The following is a 19345-nucleotide window of genomic DNA, read 5'->3' as shown; positions in this document are numbered from 1 at the left end:
ACATACTTCACAGTCATAAATAAAAGAAAATCCCAATGCAGTAAGAAAATACATTTCAAGGGGGAAGCGTTTGTGTGGCGGCATCACAACCTACTGTGAGGCAAGAAAAATGCTTCTGAGGGAAATTTTAATCTTCAGAAAAATATCCCTGAGTGAAGTGTTTTTACCCATCCTGTCAAAACATTTGATCCTTTAGCGAGATTTGTTTTGGAACGTGCAGCGGTTTTGAACTGGTATAAGTTTAGCTTACTTTCCATTTTTGAACACGAATCACTTATTCACTGTGTTTCACTGAATAACCACCTGGCATTCCTGCCAATTTTCAACAATTTTGATTGGTGAGCGTATCTATGGCTAATCTAGAGTGTCAACTCATAAAACATTCCTATGCCTGTTTTAGTGGTTGCCATTAAAAAAAGGGGGGGGGGGAGGGAGGAAGGAAATCTGGAAGAGCAGTGCAGCAGTTTGGAAGCAAAAATACATTCCAACTCTTCTCTTTAAAAGATTGTAACTGAAATACCAGAGCTTTTGCCTGCAAATATATTTCATTGGAGAACGTGAATGACGACACCCAGCCCCTGTATGTGCTCAATTGGAGAATCTGATTTATGACACACCCGGGGGGAGGGGGGACTGTAAATGACGTATGCCAGAGTTGGCTTCATACAGGGCAGGGCCGGTATGTCGCCTCGAATGAATCATTTGAAGTGTTTTGAAGTTTGGCTCGAGAATCACGATTTAATTAGGGCGATTGCTGGAATCCTGACATAGAGACTATTTTAAATGACCCCAAAATAGCAAGCGTAGAAATAATATTTTTGTGGGTGGCTTGAGTTAATGGTATACTACAGGGGTGTCAAGCTGGATATCTTCAACGGCCAGATCAGCATTGTAGTTCTCTGCGGGCTGGCATGAGGGGGTGGGCGGGATGGTGGCAGTGCGCCTCATTTTCGCCCTCCATGGCCTCCTGCAGCACTGCTGGCAGAAAACGGGTTGTGTGGCCCGTTTTCGGGCTGTTTTGGGCCTACTTTTGACACCCCTAGTATACTACATTTGATACATACTGCCTAGAAGGCAGCTTTTGATAATATGCATTCCTGTCTGTTTTCCTCGAATTTTCTGAGGAATGTTGACTGGTTCTAGGAACGTTAATGGTAACCTAATACTTCCTTGCAGTAGGATTAATCTTCCTGCTAATCAGTTAATCTTCCTTCTCCTCTCGCCTACCGTTAATTCTGTCTTTCTTCTAATTTTCCCCCCCCAAATGTCAGATTTGTTTTTCCACAGCTACTCCAGATTTCCACAGATGCTTCCTTAAAACCCTGGCCAGAATTGTTATTAGTATGCAAAAAGCAGGCCTGGCATTAATTCCCCAGAAACTCAACCCACAGTTGAAAAGCATCGGAAGATTCTGGGGTTTGATGCAACTAAATAAATAACTCCTGGGTTTTAAGTTGTCGTCACCTGCCCTTTCAATGAAGCAGCTTCATGCCTGTCTTTCTTTCCAGCTTGAGCATCAGTTTCACATTTACATAATTTTATCTGGCCTGAGCTGATTTCCAGCGCATGAGAATGATCTGGCTGCCACATCTGTCATCCCAGAATTGATTGGGTGATCTGACTGGCTGAGGGGATATCTCCTTCCTCCCTCACTGTTCCTTGAGCATCTCTCCTGAAGCTGTGGGCTTGGGGGTCACCTCATACAGATAGTCCTCGACGTACGACTACGATTGAGCCCAACATTTCCACTGCTGAGCAAGGCAGTTGTTTAAATGGGCTTTGCCCCATTTTGCGACCTTTTTTTTTTTTTGGCCATGGTGGTGAAGCAAATCACGGCAGTCGTTAAGTGAATCAAGCAGTCATTAAGCAAAGGGCTTCTTCCCCCATTGACTTTGCTTGTTGAAGTCTGGCTGAGAGGGTTGCAGATGGTGATCACATGACCCCAGGACAGTGCAATTGCCATAAATACATGCTAGTTGCCAAAGGCCCCCATTTTTGGGGGGTTTGACCATGAACGATGCAGTGGTCGCAAGTGTGAGAAGCGGTTATAAGTCACTTTTTTCAGTGCCTTTGTAACTTTGAACTAAGCAAATGATGGAAAGTTAAATTTGAACTGTTCCCCCCATCATGTGTGGTTGTATTATTTTTTTTTGTAAGATCTTTGTAGAGGTAGTTCTCAATTTGCGACCATAACTCAGCCCAACATTTTACGTCGCTAAGTGAGAAATTTATTAAGGGAGTTTTGCCCCGTTTTACGACTTTACTTGCCACCTCTGTTAAGTGAATCACTGCAATTGTTAAATTAGTAACACGGTCATTAAGTGAATCTGGCTTCCTCCGGGACTTTGCTTGTCAGAAGGTGACAAGGGGGGGACCATGTGACTCCCGATAACTGCAACCATCATAAATGTGAGTCAGTTGTCAAGCATCCGAGTGTAAATCATGTGACCAGGGGGGATGCTACAACGGTCATAAGTGCGCACAATGGCCATAGCTCTTTTTTTTTTCAGCACCGCTGTTAGCTGAACAGTCATTAAATTGAACTGTTGTAAGTCGAGGACTACCTGTAATTGTGTTACTTTTTTTCTTCTGTATGGGCATACACACTTTTTCCAGCCTCCAGTCAGCATAGCCTTGTGCTCTGCTGATACAGAACAATTAGCCCTTTAATTGTCTATTCTCCTGAAGCTTTAAATAGTTTTATGTGACTATTTTGTCTGCCCTTGGCAGTTTGCTGCTTGACAACTGCTGTGTTGTTTTTCCCCCTTTCACTTTCCAGTGCAGTCTCTCTCTCTCTCTCTCTCCAGATGATTTCATAATTCTTTAATCCTGCTTGTTAAAAGTTTTATATAATCTTTTTTTTTTTTTTTTTGGACCTTCGTTGACCATATTACGCCTCTCTTAAATCTCTTTCGTGATTACCCCAGCTGTAAATTTTCTTCTCATCTCTCAGTCTTCTTTCAAAACTATTTCTGCCCTTCTGTGTTGTCGTCTTCTCTTCCCCAACATTCTTACTGAAATAATCTTTCCATACTGTTTTCCTCCTAGGTGTTAAGCTAAAGTTCTCTCTTGTTGTCCTGAAGCTTTCATCTTCCATCTTTTCCTAACTATTGTGATAATTTCTTTGGAAAAACCACTTAAATCTTTTTTAATCTTTGAAAGGGCTGAGAGGGAGGGAGGGAGTAGTCCAAAGCCATCAAAGAAGGTTGAAGATGGGCTTGAAACTGAATTTCTCCAGTCCTAATCCCACTTCTTAACCATTATGGGTTTTTTCTTCTTTTTTTTGTTTTTACAGTCTCTCTTGTCTTTTTCCATAGTTCTTCAGACCCTTTTCCAGACATATAAAGTGTCTTTGGATTGATCTTCTGCTGTGCTCTGACTTTCTAGTTCAAAACCTTGCCTATTGTCTTCAATTGTCTAGTTTTATCCCATATCCCATAATGCAAAGTCTGTTTCAGAATCTGTACGTGTGGTGGCTGATTGTATTAGATTTTCCAAACTTCTGTTTCCTATTAAATTGTCGGTTTGATTTGAATGGCGTCCAGACGTAGTGCCTGCTTTTATGCCGTTGGAAGCAGTTTTCTGCTATAAACATTGAATTGTCTTCACAAAACCTATTTCTTTCATCATTGCATCTAACCGAATTTCATCGTCATCATCATCAATCATCATCAATCATCATCATTTTTCGTATTATTTCCCAGCTGTGCTTTGTACAACTCAAGGTGACGTATGAAAATGAGCACACTCCCCATTTTTTAACAACAATAGCAACAACTCTGAGAGGTAGATTGGATTGAGAGATAGCCATAGCCACCTGCTCTGCATCAGTGGTTGAGGATGGATCAGCAATCCTGGTTTTCCAGTCTGTCAGCCTTCAAGATTTTCTCTTTTCCCCCCCGCCCCCCTATTGCTTTGCATCTTTCGGCTGTCATAAGTAACGGGGGGAGGAGGGGGGATATGGTTATGGGAAGCGAGCTGGAGGTGTTACAAAACAGAACTGTATAAGTTGTGGGCCGGGGAAGGTTCTTGCTTAGGCCTCTGGCCTCTTGATAAAGAGCTGCAGCTCTTTATCAAAATATGTCAAGGTCAACGGACAGAGGCCTCATCACCACCTGGAGATGCCCACATGATGCCCACACAACTTTGAATTGGATGAGCCAATTGAACTATTGGGGGTGGGAACGTCGCCATCACTTTGTATATGTGATTTACGCGCCCATTTTCTCAGATTCAGAATTCTTTTGTTGCTACCACTTGATTTCCAGTAAAAGATATCTTTTCTCTAATTAACGGAGTCTGAGTATTTCTTTCTTGGATTTTGAATGGAGCGCCAGCTGACATTGTCCCTCTACTTTCACTGTTATACCAACTTGTCTGTCTGTCCCTCCATACCTTCTTGTGATTCATTTCCTCAAGGTGGTGATCACCTGGGAGAGTCTTTATATTAATAGACATACCTAAGCTTGATTTCGCCTAACAGTATTTTTATGAACGCTGCTTGTTGTTTTTATTATTTTTTTTATTGGATTTTTATCCTGGCATTGTTACTTTATCAGTAAATCAAGGTGGCAGATACACCTAAATCTCCTTCCTCCCCTTATTTTCCACACAGCAACAATCCTGTGAGGTACGTTGGGCTGAGAGACGACGATTGGTCCAAAGTCACCCAGCTGGCTTTCATGCCTAAGGCAGGACTAGAACAGGGGTGGGATTCAAAAATCCCAACAACCGGTTGTCTGCCTGGGTGGACGTGGACGTGGCCTACCGGAACTTTCAGGAGGGTCGTTTTTCGCTTTTCCCAGAATCCGGAGGCTTCCCTCGGGCTTCTGGGAAGGTGAAAATGGCCTCCCCCGGGCTCTGGAGGCCTTCCGGAAGTTGGAAACAGGCCCGTTTCTGGACTTCTGTAACTTCCGGGAGGGGCGTTTTTTGCCTCCCCAGAATCCGGAGGCTTCCCTCAGGCTTCTGGGAGGGCAAAAACAAACTCCCCCAGGCTCCGGAGGCCGTCCGGAAGTCAGAAACAGGCCCATTTCCAGACTTCCAAAACTTCCAGGAGGGCCTTTTTTCACCTTCCCAGAGCTTCCACCTGGACCCTGCATCCAAAATGGGCTGCGTGGAGACTCCTGGGAGGGGAGGGGCAGGGTGGAGTGGGAGGGGCCATCCGGTCGGTTCAACTGTTGGTTCAGCGAACCAGATGTAAATTTAACATCCGGTTCACCTGAACCAGCTGAATCCCACCCCTCGACTAGAACTCTCAAGTCTCCTGGTGATGAGTTCTAAGTCACTCAGCCGACTGTCAAGGTCCTAGGTTTACTGTGGAAAACTCAAAATCATCTCAAAATTAACACTAACCGCCTTCTCTTTACAGGTTTGTTTTGAGTGTGGTGCATTTAACCCCCAGTGGGTGAGTGTGACTTATGGAATCTGGATCTGTCTGGAGTGCTCAGGAAAACATAGAGGCTTGGGAGTTCATCTGAGGTTGGTCATTGATTATGCATTAATAATACAAGAAATTGATGCATCCTATTAATTTCCTTGTTTTTATGTATTGACTGAACAGATTTATAGAGTTGTCCATCTTCTACAATGTAGCCCTTGCTGGATTAGAAACAACAATAAAAGCCATTAAACCAGCCTCAAAATTTCAGGCATCCCGTAAAACAAAACACACCCCTTACATGTCTGTACAGTTTCACTGCTCTTCAACCTCATGCTGTCCAAGGCTTCAAAGCTTTTCCAGAAAAGGTGTCCCCAAAGGACAGGTGCCTCTTCCCTCCTATACTTTCTAGCCTGGATAGCTTTTTACTTATGTAAATTATTTATGCATTAAATTTATGTACCACCCATCTTGCTGTTTGAGGGTGACACTGAGCGGCTTACAATATAATAAAAAATAGATGTATAATAACATGTAAAAATAGATGAAAATTGCAAAATATTAAATATAAGACCGTGAGTTTGGAGCATCAAACGTGTCATCAGTCTAGAATCCCTTTCAGAGGTGGTATTCACTAGGTTATGACCAATACTGGAGAACCGGTAGCAGAAATTTTGAGTAATTCAGAAAACCGGCAAATACCAACTCTGACTGGCCCCGCCCCCATCTATTCTCTGCCTCCTGAGTCCCAGCTGATTGGCTGGGTCTCCTTTTGTTGCCCTGCACAGGAGAATGGAGCTGGAAGGCAGGTTAGCGGGGTAGGGAGGGAATGGAGATTTTGCAGCCACGCTTGCTATGTCCATCAAGCCACGCCCACAGAACCGGTAGTAAAAAAATTTGAATCCCATCACTGGTCCCTTTGCACCCACAAGAGATCTAAGTCCAGCCCACTATGAATTCCATTGACTCTTACTTACCGCCACTTTCCTTGGCCAGTTACTAGTTCCAATTCTTGTGGAACATTTTCTACCGGGCCGCCGGTTTGCTGGGCGCCGCCATCTTGTTTTGATGAGAAAGTGCTTCTGGTGAGCTTTTCCGGTTGGAAAGCGGCATTTGGGTCCTGAAGGAATCCTCGTGCTTTAGTTTCATCGAGTGGGGTGGTGGCTTCGAACAAAACTAAGGCGCGAGGATTCTTTCAGCACCCAAGGCGAGGTGAGCCAAGCGACCGTCCCGAAGCCGTCCCGAAGCCCATCGACAAAGGTACAAAGGAGGAGTTGAAGGTGGCGGGGAGAAGCGGGGGACGGCTGACTGGCCGGTCACTCGGCTCGCCTTGCCATGCGTGCTGATGCCGGTACCGGGCTGTGGATCATTTTGTGATGCCGGTACTGGGCCGTGGCACAAAAAGGGTTGGGAGCCACTGTTATAGAGAGTTTAAGCTTGCAATAAATCTTTCTGCTCACTTGAACTGCCTGGTTTTTCCTAATCCCCTGGGGTTTGACACCTTCTCTGTTACCGCACCAACCACCTCCAGCCTCCAGATTCTCTATCGGGACCCCATGCCAACTGGCCGAGCCAGGTTAAGTTTTGCTTGATTGCAAATTCATTTCTGCTGTTTGCTCCAAGAATTTTGGAAATTCTCAGGGAGGGGTAAGATAGGAAGCCAAATAAATATTCGAAATAAATACAATCAATCAATACATTTTCTCAATAAATAAATCGTTGTTTCAACACTGATGGCTATACCGGCATACTGAGAAGCCATTGAATTGTCGTTTACAGTTTTGTGCGGTCTGTCACAATGGACAAATGGAAAGACATAGAACTGGAGAAAATGAAGGCCGGCGGTAACCTTAAATTCCGAGAGTTTTTAGAGTCTCAAGATGATTATGACCCTTGCTGGTCGTTGCAAGAGAAGTACAACAGCAGAGCTGCAGCACTCTTCAGAGATAAGGTAAATCCGATTCAGCACGTTTTCAGTGTTCTTGGACCTACCGTGTTTCTCCTAAAATACGACCTACTCAGAAAGTAAATCCTAGCTTGATTTTTACAGGTGCGCCCAATATAAGCCCTATTCCCAAAATAAGACCTAATGAAGACCCCGCCCACTCCAGGGTACACAGGTAAAACTTAAGCTAGGGTGGGGGTTGGGGGTGTGTGGAGCTGCCCTACTACTTACCTTTGGATAGTTGTAGCCAAGCCTCGCACACCTCGGCCCATTTCTTCTGTGGCCAGTAGGGCTTTCCTGAAGGCTTCTGTAGCTGATAACAGAGCTCTGGATCGATCCGGAGCCCCGTTTTCGGCTACAGAGGCCTTCAGAAAAGCCTTGCTAGCTGCAGGAGAAATGAGCCTAGGTTGCAAGGTTTGGCTACAACTATCTGAAGCTGAAGAAGTTCCTGAAGGCCTCTGACAGCGAAAAGGAGGCTGGGGGGTGAGGCACGCAAGTGAAGTGAGTCAGTGGACAATATTTCTCCCCTGAAAATAAGACCTGGTGCCTGTTTTGGTGGCAAAAAAATTATAAGATGGTCTTATTTGAGGGGAAACACGGTTGATTGTTTTTTTTTTGAAAACTCCCATTTTTGATTCTGCATTTCTATGAATATTAAGTAATCTACACAAAGATTAGAAAGAGACTGATTTACAGTGTCAGAATTTCTCTATTTTGGCTTCTGCAGCATGTAATTATTGACAAACAGAACACTGAGTTTATACGGGTGGTCCTCGGCTTACAACAGTTTGTTGAGTGACAGCTCAAAGTTACAACAGCACTGAAAAAAGTGATTGTTTTTCACGCGACAGCATGCAGCCTGCTCACAGTCAGGTGATCAAAATCCAGAGGCTTGGCAGCTGACTCATATTTATGACGGTTGCAGTGTCCCCGGGATCATGGGATCCCCTTTTGCGATCTTCTGATGAGCAAAGTCATTGAGGAAGTCACATTCACCTAACAACCCTGTGTCTAACTTAACTGCAGTGATTCACTTAACGGTGGCAAGAAAGGTCATAAAATGGTGCAAAATTCACTTAACAAATGTCTCACTTAGCAACAGAAATTTTGGAGTCAGCTGTGATTGTAAGTCGAGGACTACCTGTAGTTTAGGGTAATTAAACAGCTATTTAAAAGAGCCACGGTGGTGCAGTGGTTAGAGTGCAGAACTGCAGGTTACTTCTGCTGCTTGCTGGTTGCCTGCAATTTGGCTCCAGGTTGACTCAGCCTTCCATCCTTCCAAGGTGGGTAAAATGAGGACCCAGATTGTTGGGGGCCTTAGGCCGACTCTGTAAACCACTTAGAGAGGGCTGTAAAAGCACCGTGAAGCGGTATATAAGTCTAAGTGCTATATTGCTATTATGAAGGCCGTGCAGGAAACAAACAACGAGTATTATTTCACACTCAACAGTTTTGACTTTCACACTTGAAATGTCCCAACTGCACCCTTTTCGACTGAAACTGTTTAAAGAAGGAATAATTTGCACATCCCTTCTCAAATCTGCACCACTCAAAACAGCCAAGGTTTGGCTCATGTCAAGATTAAAAAATCTCAGCAAAATGCAGGTGTTCCATTTTGTTTCTCAGAACCACCATACAGGTGTGATTGCTTTGAACCCACCACACTTCACAGCCACAGTCTTTTCCGTATCCCCTAGCTTATTATTGAAGAGTATTTCTTTTTCAGGAAAGTAGTGGGTTTTTTTTTTTTTTTAAAGCAGGCAAGTGAACATGACTGTGTTTTGTCTGCAACTTGTTCCATTTTTTGCAGTTCTGCAAATTCTCATCACCTGCCCAAATGAAGCATGTGCCATTTTTTTGAACCAACAAAAATAGTAAGAGGCTGTGTGGGAAGGAACCTGCTGAGCTCAGCATTCCTTGTGGCTGATCTGGAATTGTCAGAAGCATTCCCTTCGTGAAATTCACCCAGCCGTTCTTGCCATGAGCACTGAGATTTCTTACTGGCACTTGCTGTTTATTTTTATTTTTCTCTTTCAAGCTGTCTTAACTGATGACTTTGGTCCCCTCCTGTTATGAGTTGTCAGCAAGCCCATGGCCGTTTCCCTAATTTAAGGCCTTGGGACAGAACTGTGGGCGTCCTTGCAATTCTCTCTGCTCTGTGTAGCTGTCATCGAAGCTCCCAGAATAGGTGTGGGTGGCTTGTGAGGCATACATTCCCTCTGGAACATCCTTTGTGGTCCGAGAACCTCTAAGCGCAAACCGATTTGAACATTTTAGATCTGTTTTGGGAGGCGGTAGAAGGATGAGGAGCAAATTAGTGCCGAAAGAGCCCATTTGCTGAATATGTTCCTAGAAACCAGGAGTTCTAGTCCCACCTTAGGCATGAAAGCTGGATGGATAACTTTGAGCCAGTCACATCCTCCCAGCCCATTCCATCTTGGGCTTGTTGTTGTTGTGGGGGAAATAGGGAAGGAATATTCCAGGAATATTAAGTAGTTTTACCATCTTGAGCTGACAAACTCTCTCTACTGCTAGTGCTCGACTTAAGAGTGGCGACTTAAATTAGGATGGAGCTACCTTGGAGTTATTTACCATCCATTGACTGAACTTCAAGCCACTTGGCCGCATATACAACCATTCCCTGTGGTTGTATGTGACGTGGTCACATGACCACATTTTACAAGACATTTTGTTGAGAGCCAGCACTTCCGGATTTGGGCAAACTTGCAGCCATAGCATACCATCGATTTGCTTAATGTCAGTAGGCCTTGCTTAACGACCGCTACAAAAGTCGTAAAATCAGCCCGGGCACAGGACTGTAAAATCAGCTCGAGCACACAACTTTTATGGCAGGCTCCATTATGGTTGCATGTCGAGGTACTTACTATCCTGTGCAGGAAAATATATATATATAACAATCAACAGAAAAGCCTTGCATCAGTAGTAAATGTAAGAACGGCTTCCCCAAAATTGGCCTAGTAGTCTCACTGAGATCTAAGGAGTGGATGCATTTTGCCAGTTCGAGAGAGAGAGATTCATTCATTCATTCATTTTGTCTGCCGCCCATCTCGCTATCTCTGATAGCATTGATAACATCTTAGTGTCACTGTCCAGAATCCCAGGCAAGACACAAAGAGAAAATATCAACTCAGAGTAAGAAAACTTGTCTGTCTCTATCTCAGGACAAGGGTCTGAGATATTTTATAGACCTTTTGTGTATAGAGTCCAATTGTGTTCAACCTATCCTGTTCTTGTTGCGCAAAAGCAGGGATGGGGAACTATGGCCCTTTGATGACTTGCAGACTTCAGTTCCCAGAATTCCAGAGCCAACTGAGGAATCCTGGGAGTTGAAGTCCGCAAGTCATAAAGGCGGCCATCTCTGCACTAAAGAGTTTGTTTATTCAAAGTCCTTTTTTTCCTTTAGGTGGCCGTGTTAGCTGAAGGTAAAGAGTGGTCCATTGAAACCTCTGCTGCTCGGAATTGGAGTCCTCCTCAGCCCAAAGTTGCTTTGTCCTCAGCTCATCGGTAAACATCCCTCGTTTGGGTTCTATTTTAAAGCTTTAACTTTTACTACCAAAGCACAGCCCTTTGCAGCTGAACATTTAGTGAATATATGTGCAGGTGTAAGCGAGGGCTTACGTCACTCATTCCTCCTGAACAGAAAGAACAGAATGTAAATCTGACAAAGAGAAAAACAAGCCAATTAACTAAAAATAAATCTACTTGTGAGCAAAGGGTGGATTTGCAATGTCTGCTCAGAGAGAGAGATTGTGCGTGTGCCCAACTTTTCCAGGTTAGCCAGTAATGTGGCACGTTTCGTGTCGTACTGTGAGACAAAAAACAACAACAACCCATGTTTGTAATTTAATAGGTGTCGTCTTTCTGTAGTTCCGTTTTTGATGTGGGTTTTTTTTGTGTGTGTGTGCAGAAGCTCTGGAGGGCAACCGCAGAATGCCGGCCCCACTTCTGATAAAGCATTTGAAGACTGGTTGAATGATGACGTTGGTTCCTATCAAAGGTAAGCGTTCTAGATGGAATTTAGCCAAAGGCCTTGAAGAATCTATTTTTTTTTTAAAAAAAAAGATGCCTTCAAATCAGTTTTGACTCAAAATAACTGCCAGGACAAGTCCCTGCAGTTTCCTTGGCAACCTTTTGGGAAGTGGTTAATCCTTGCTTCCTTCCTAGGGCCAAGAAACAATAACTGCTTGAGGCGGAACTAGAACTCGGCTCTCCCAGTTCCTAATCTGGTTCCCTTTAGCCACTAAACCAATGTTTTTCAACTTTGGCAACTTTAAGTTGTGTGGACTTCAATCCCCAGAATTTCAATTCTGAGAGTTGAAATCCACGCAGCTTAAAAGTTGCCAAGGTTGGGAAACATTTCACTGTACCTAAGTGGCTCTTGAAGCACTTTAAAGACTGACAAATGTATTGTCATTATAAACAGCTTAATCCTCCTTTCCTTTTGTGTTCCCATTCAGTGGCCAAGAAAATCGCTATGTTGGGTTTGGGAACACAGTCACTCCTCCCAAAAAGGAAGATGACTTCCTGAACAACGCTATGTCTTCTCTCTACTCGGTAAGTCGAAATCGTTCGTAGGTGTGCTAATTCAAGACGCTGTTTTGCTGTCCTGTCATTTTTAATTTTTTTTTTAAAAAAGAATAAAATTAGGAATCCTAATATGACTGGATGATTTTACTCCTGTCTGGAGTGGAAGTTAAAAGATTTTGTTCTGACCCAGCTCCCCAAATACAACAAACCCTCTGTAGTTGAAGCAATGATTCCTTTATTAGGAGCGCCAGCAGCCCAGGTGAAAATTTTCTTTTTCACCGCAGGTTAATACGTCTGTCCAGCAGGGAGATGAATAGTTGTCTGCCTATTTATCTCTGCCCCCTGCCTTTTATCCCCAAAGCTAGGGGGGCGCGCTAGCAATGGTGGCTCTTCTGCCTCAAGGACCGGCCCATAGATTTCCACTGCTCTCCTCTCCTCTGCCTTCTGTGCATCCACGCATCAGGCACTGGACCCAGTTGTTCCTCCTTTTCCTCATCAGCCACCTGCAGACCTGGAGGCTGTGGCCTCTCCCTATGAGGGCTGCCTGATGATCTAGGCTCTGCCTCTGTCTCTTTGTGACAGCTCCACTTCCTCTTCCCCCTTGGAGCTCTCAGTTTGCCCTGATGCTGACCCTGACTCCCACGCTGCCGCCTCCTCCTCCTCTGATTCTGCTGCTGGAGGGGCTGGCAGGCAGACAGGCCCCAACAGATTTACAGTTTTAGATTATTGAAGTCCACGCATCTTCACGGAACCATGTTTGGAAAAAAAAAAAAATTGCCGTGAAGCTTTGGAAGGGTGAAGGGGTCAGGCTGCAAAACTTTTGTTTCCCCGAAGCTGATCTAAAATGAAGCAGAAGTAAAACCAACTTTTCCTTCAGGTTTCATTCTATATAAATAACAGAGTCGCGTTTTACTTGATAGTCGACCTGGGGATCCGAAAGTGGCAGCCCAGACCTGCAACGTAGAGAATCTCTTGCAAATTCCCTTTGTTCCCTTTGCAAATTTCCCATCTCTCTCTTAAGCATGGAACCTTTTAAGTATGGACTCTGCATCAATGAACAGTTGTGTCTATGTTTTGCACATTCCAGGCCTAGGCTCATGTCCAAATGTGTAAGTTTTTGGACACTGAAGTATCTCCCCAAAGTAGGACTACTAACCTTCAATCTCTGTTTTTTTAGGGCTGGAGTAGTTTTACATCTGGAGCAAGCAAGTTCGCTTCTGCAGCTAAAGAGGGTGTAAGTAAACGTTCTGACTGGCAAATGGATCTAGGGGTAGTCCTGGATTTACAACCGCAATTGAGGCCAAAATTTCCAGTGCAAAGCAGTTGTTAAACGAGTTTTGCCCCATTTTACAGCCTGCCTTGCCACAATTATTAAGCGAATCCCTGTGATTGTTATGTTAATAACCTATGGTTTTCTGCCTTTCCCATTGACTTTGCTCATCAGAAGGTCACAAAGGGGATCATGTGACCCCAGGGACACCGCAACCATCATAAAATATGAGTCAGTTGCCAAGCGTCTGAATTTTGTTTGCGTGACCGACCATGGGGATACTGCAGTGGTTATAAGTGTGAAAAACAGGAACTGGGCTTGGCTAGTCTAGGGAAGAGAAGGACCAGGGGAGACATGATGGCAGTCTTCCAATATTTGAGGGGCTGCCGCAGAGAGGAGGAAGGGGTCAAGCTATTTTCTAAAGCATCCGAAGGCCAGACAAGGAACAATGGATGGAAACGGATCAAGGAGAGATTCAACCTGGAAATAAGGAGAAACTTTCTGACAGTGAGAACAATCAACCCATGGAACAGAAGTTGCCTTTGGAAGTTGTGGGAGCGCCATCACTTGAGACCTTCACTCACAATAATGCTACATGCATAAGTATAATCTGGACTTTTAAAAAAAGATTCAACCTTTATTACAACCAACCTTCACGAAGAGACTGGACTGCCATTTATCAGAAAAGGCGTAGGCTTTCCTGCTTGGGTAGGGGGTTGGACTAGATGACCTACAAGGTCCCTTCCAACTCTGATTATCTGTTATATCTGTTACAGTCATAAGCCACTTTTTGCTGTGTCATTGTAACAAATGTAATAACAAGAGAAGTCAACAAGCAAAGACATTGGGGAAGCCTCACTTAACAGCCGGGTTACTAACTTAACAGCTGCAGTGATTCCCTTAACAATCATGACAAGAAAGATTGTCAAATGGGGCAAATCTCATTTAATTATTGTCTTGCTTAGCGATGGAAATGTTGGGCTCAGTTGTGCTTGTCACTCAAGGACTCTCTGTATGTGATTTTTCAATAAAAACTAGTTTTTTTTTTCAAAACGAGCTTGAGATAATTTTCAAAAAATATACATGGAACAGCTGAGAGATGCAGATAGCTGACTTCGGGAAAAATTGTGATGTTAAGTGGCCTCGAATAACCAGCCTACAATGTTTTCATGCATTGCTTTCTAGTAATTTCTCTAGACCATCTGCTGTTTAAAAGTAAAATGGCTCTGGTATTTCCTTGTAATATTAAACAACCACGGTTCTTACGAATGTATTAAAATATTGCTTAGGCTGTTCAAATGCGAAGGCTCACAAAACAAAGCTCTATAAATTGCTGTTACTCACCAAGAAGGCTATTATTGAGATCGTGTCTGTAATAATAGCATTTATACTTGTCATTGTACCCTGCATTTTCCTGTCTGTGCATCTGTGTGCGTTTTTTCTATAGCGTTCAGACTTGATAGATTTGTAATATTGCTTCAGACAAGTATGAAAGATGGTTAGACTCATTCAAAAGAAACGAATGAATGAATTGGGTACATTTAGGTAGTATTAAAAAACCTTTTGAGTGGTACACATAATTTGGGATGCGGGGGCATAATGGTTTCCAGTTCCTTAAGATGCTAAGAGGTGGGCATATTTAAGAATTTTTTTTAAAAATAATCCTAGAATTTGCAGAGCATTTGAATCTTTGATTGTTTTAAAAGGAAACATGGAATCGAACTAAGACAATTTTGCTTTTGTTAACAGGCTAGCAAGTTTGGATCTCAAGCAAGTCAAAAGGTAACTCTTGCAAATTACTGAATACTAAAAATGTTTCATTGGTTCTCTTTTCCTTGCAACTTGCTTTCCTAAATCTTAGAAATAACACTTAGTGTTATTTAAGGGTTACATGACAGATGAAAGTAAGGGATTTAACCCATTGACTCTTTAGTTGCCTGATTAGTTATTTGCTGCAGTGTTGAACAACGAAAGCCCTGTTTTTGTCCTTGGCATCAGCTTGTATTAGCAGTAAATTTTGCACTCCAATTTCAGGCTGTTGAAATAAGCGAGCACGTCCTCTAAGTTAGACTTCGGTAACAAGGCACATCGTATTTCTTATCCTTTCTGAATGCAGATGGACATAACTGTCCAGAGCTTACAGCAGGTTGGAAGATATGCCATGTTGTATTCCCAGCCCCTGCATTTAGACAGCAGTTGTAAGCCCCACATAGACTGTGGACACAGTTTGAAAGCTGTGTAGTTTGGTATTATCCATTGAACCTATATCTTATGCCAAAACAGTCATTGTATATGTGGATGGATGGATGGATGGGTAGGTAGGTAGATTTATTGACAATTGATAGATGATAAATAGAAGATAGAATAAATGATAAATTGAAGATAGAAGATAGATACTGGAGATGATAAATAGATAGATACTGGAGATGATAGGAGATAGATAGATAGATAGATAGATAGATAGATAGATAGATAGATAGATAGATAGATAGATAGATAGATAGATAGATACTGAAGATGATAGATAGATAGATACTGGAGATGATAGGAGATAGATAGATAGATAGATAGATAGATAGATAGATAGATAGATAGATAGATACTGGAGATGATAGGATAGATAGATAGATAGATAGATAGATAGATAGATAGATAGATAGATAGATACTGGAGATGATAGGAGATAGATAGATAGATAGATAGATAGATAGATACTGGAGATGATAGATAGATAGATACTGGAGATGATAGGAGATAGATAGATAGATAGATAGATAGATAGATAGATAGATACTGAAGATGATAGATAGATAGATACTGGAGATGATAGGAGATAGATAGATAGATAGATAGATAGATAGATAGATAGATAGATAGATAGATAGATAGATACTGAAGATGATAGATAGATAGATACTGAGATGATAGATAGATAGATAGATAGATAGATAGATAGATAGATACTGAAGATGATAGATAGATAGATACTGGAGATGATAGGAGATAGATAGATAGATAGATAGACAGATAGATAGATAGATAGATAGATAGATAGATAGATAGATAGATAGATAGATAGATAGATACTGAAGATGATAGATAGATAGATACTGGAGATGATAGGAGATAGATAGATAGATAGATAGATAGATAGATAGATAGATAGATATACTGAAGATGATAGACAGACAGACAGACAGACAGACAGACAGACAGATAGACAAAGGTAGCTAAGGTAGGGTGAAAATCTAGTAGGAATAATTGTGTGAAACGGTTAAACAGAACCTAGCTTCAGTTTATATTCTTGTTGTACATCACATGTTTTATGCACATTTTATGTTTTATCTGACAACTACTGAATGTATTATTGCCATCTGAGGGTTTTTTCCTTGACGCAGGTGAATTAAAGAGACAAGATATCCAGAACTATTCAAGTTGCTTAGATTGAGAAACACTGATCTAATGCCATGTCTGCCTAATCCCTGCATGAAACTATGCAACCTGTTATTCTAATCATGTGTCAGCTCCAAATATTAATTCATGAATTAATGTCTGGGGGAAGATTAACCGAATATCGTTCCTTGATGCTTAGAGATATTATGTTTAGCGTTCCAGCAGGAGAAAATGTCATACCTTCATAGTGCCGTTTGTAGGAATTGATTTATGTGCCTATGGAGTGGCACAGAGGAACAGTGCACACTCCACACTGTGATTGTGTAGATCTTTCTTCAAGTGGGTATTCTGTTGGAAGTTATGTGCAGAGAACCAGTTCTTATAAGTGTCACTTCTGTTTAGCTTCTCTCCCAGGAGGACTGTATATATTCAATAGATTATGATATATTCATCCTAAGTAAAAAGCTCAGCTACCTGGGGTCATATTTGTGCTGATAATATGTAATACACTTTTGCTAAAATTTCCTGTTTTCTATGATGCTAGTATACATTTCCCCGAAACTGTGCAAAAGAACATTTAGAATCTTTTTGAGGTCTGCGTTTAATTTGGAAACAAGCAGGTGTCGGATAAAAAAAGTACACTAGTTTCACTATACCTTATGTTCAGGCTTTATATAAATATAATTAAACTGTAGGAGATCTTAAGTCAGAAGTTAACAATGAAGATTCAGCCCCAAACGAGATTTTGTTCTGCGTATTAAGATAAGCTTTTGACAGTAAGCACATCATAATCACAGTGCTTGCTTTTGGGAAAAGGAATATTTGGGCTCCAGTGCATTAATGCTCAAGAAATATTTGCAATCCTTTCTCTTAAGCCTTTCTCTAACTTTAAAGAATATATTTTCTAAAACAGAATAGGGTTGTTACAATATTACTGTGTTTTTTTTCTTTTGTGCTTTCTAACAGAAGTCATAGTTGCCTCCGCAGCTACTAGGTTAACCTTGTTAATTAATATAAGTAGTTATGCATGTATTTATTCGAAGCTCTGGTACTTCTCAACCTTGCAAGTCTAAGATGTGTGGACTTTCAACTCCCAGAATTCCCCAGTCAGCATGCCGGCTGGAGAATTCTGGGAGTTGAAGTCCACACATCTTAGACTTGCCAAGGTTTGAAAAACGCTGCACTAGAGACATTCACAACATTTTGAATCCAACCGATTTGAATTCAAAACGCCGTGTCTTCAACATAAGACATTTAGTTTTGAATGAGGGATGAGCACTTGAAGCACGTAATGGGGTTTTACATCAGGAGAAGGGTGCTATTTCGTGCCTGAAACAAAACGTTTTGAATTTTTAATCCCTCCAGGTTGAAACAGTTCGCACTCCATGAGCAAGCATTTAACCTGCAATTCCCCATTATCAGCTTTCCTGACAAGCTGCAGCCCGTGTTGTTCTTTCTTTATCAGATTGGGCTATACCCTAAATGACAAACCAGTTTGTCACATTAGCAGGTTGAGTTGTTGCTTTCACTTTGGCGATGACATGTTAGGTGGCAACGTGTCAGTTTGGCACATTAGATAAACCAATTTGCCACTTCCGTTAGCAGGCACTAGTACGTAGGACAAAACAGTATATATATATATATATATATATCTTGCTTTCTTGCCTAGGATAAACTAAGTGCTTTTAGATCTTTCGCTAAAAGTTGGTTCTTCTACTTCCTCTGCTGCCTTTCTTGTGCTGCCCGGGTGTGTAAAGTTTTGGGGCCAGAAACAGCAGGCAGAGCCGGTAAAAGCTCTCTCTCCTTGTGCATGGGTGCTTCGTAACTGTGCTGAGTTTGTACACCTTGCTGCTAGCTGTGTTTTCCCCCCCCTTTCCTCCCTTTTCTCCTCCCACAAACACACTCCGGGCAAAAAGCCACCGCCACGTTTTTTTTTTGGTCAAACGGTATTGTCTCCATTTTCCTGTAACGTCGGCTTGCTTCAAATAGGCTGCCTCGGCCGGAGTCTTAAATATACATATATTTATATCTATTTAAACCCACGGTGTTTGGTTCACGTTGACATCCCGGAATTCATTTGTCATGCGAGTGGCGAGTGGGATCACCAGGGAATTGCAGCCAGATTGATTGACGCTTCTGATTTTGGGCGCAGTGAGGGAGTTTTCTCAAAAGACCCAACCTAGTGGGAGAGAAAAGGTGGCAGGGCCCGTAGTCAAAAACTTCTGCTGGACTTCAGGGTGCCGTCTCTTTTGTAGATCAGGGATTGCAGCATTTTAACGTTCCTCAGACCAGAAAGTCATATTTCATCAGCGGTGGGCATGTTTGCCCTAATTAAGGACACTGATTAAGGTGGGAATACAGGGAGCCCTCAACGTACGATCACAATCGTGCCCAACATTTCCGACCATTCATAGTGGCAACAGCATTGAAAAAAGGGACTTCCAGTCGGTCCTCGCACTTACAACCTTTGCAGCATCCCTACGGCCCTGTGTTCAAAATTCAGGTGCTTGACAATTGGCACATATGTATGACAGCGACAGCATCCTAGGGTCATGCGATTGCCACTTGCAACCGGTTTCTTCGTCATCTTTTAACGATCCCATAATCCCTTGTGGGATGGAATCTGGGCAACTGAGTGGAGCTAAGCAGAGTGTTTTAATGGCCGGATGCCGCTCCTGTTGCCAGTGCGGAGTTTTGTTCAGCTGATATATTCTCACTGTGCCCAGAGAGAGAGAAATATCTGCCTCTATCTAGGTTCGAACTCACAGCCTCCTGGTTGTGAGGCAAGACCTCTACCTTTAGGCCACCGCAC

The 19345-nt window shown here is 42.5% G+C and overlaps 2 protein-coding genes across 8 annotated transcripts in view; one reads left to right on the top strand and one right to left on the bottom strand.

The window, feature by feature from the left end:
• Positions 1-19345, bottom strand: part of NKAIN4 (sodium/potassium transporting ATPase interacting 4) — a 354886-nt gene that overhangs the window by 184371 nt on the left and 151170 nt on the right. The window lies entirely within an intron of this gene.
• ARFGAP1 (ARF GTPase activating protein 1) overlaps positions 1-19345 on the top strand; it is a 46189-nt gene that overhangs the window by 13495 nt on the left and 13349 nt on the right. For 4 of the 7 annotated variants that reach the window (XM_026697367.2, XM_087928892.1, XM_087928890.1 and 1 more), the window contains exons 3-9: positions 5369-5478; positions 7157-7328; positions 10747-10847; positions 11251-11340; positions 11801-11897; positions 13048-13104; positions 14890-14922. In XM_026697367.2, the coding sequence (XP_026553152.2) occupies positions 5369-5478; positions 7157-7328; positions 10747-10847; positions 11251-11340; positions 11801-11897; positions 13048-13104; positions 14890-14922 (660 nt within the window). Of the gene's footprint in view, positions 1-5368; positions 5479-7156; positions 7329-10746; positions 10848-11250; positions 11341-11800; positions 11898-13047; positions 13105-14889; positions 14923-18290; positions 18321-19345 lie in introns of all 7 variants that reach the window. The other 3 variants (XM_087928889.1, XM_087928888.1, XM_087928886.1) reach the window with 1 other exon arrangement.

The sequence above is a fragment of the Pseudonaja textilis genome, chromosome 3 (assembly GCF_049901715.1).
Source record: "Pseudonaja textilis isolate UNSWEBS1 chromosome 3, rPseTex1.2, whole genome shotgun sequence".
Lineage (NCBI taxonomy): Eukaryota > Metazoa > Chordata > Lepidosauria > Squamata > Elapidae > Pseudonaja > Pseudonaja textilis.
This window is presented reverse-complemented; position numbering and strand designations above follow the sequence as displayed.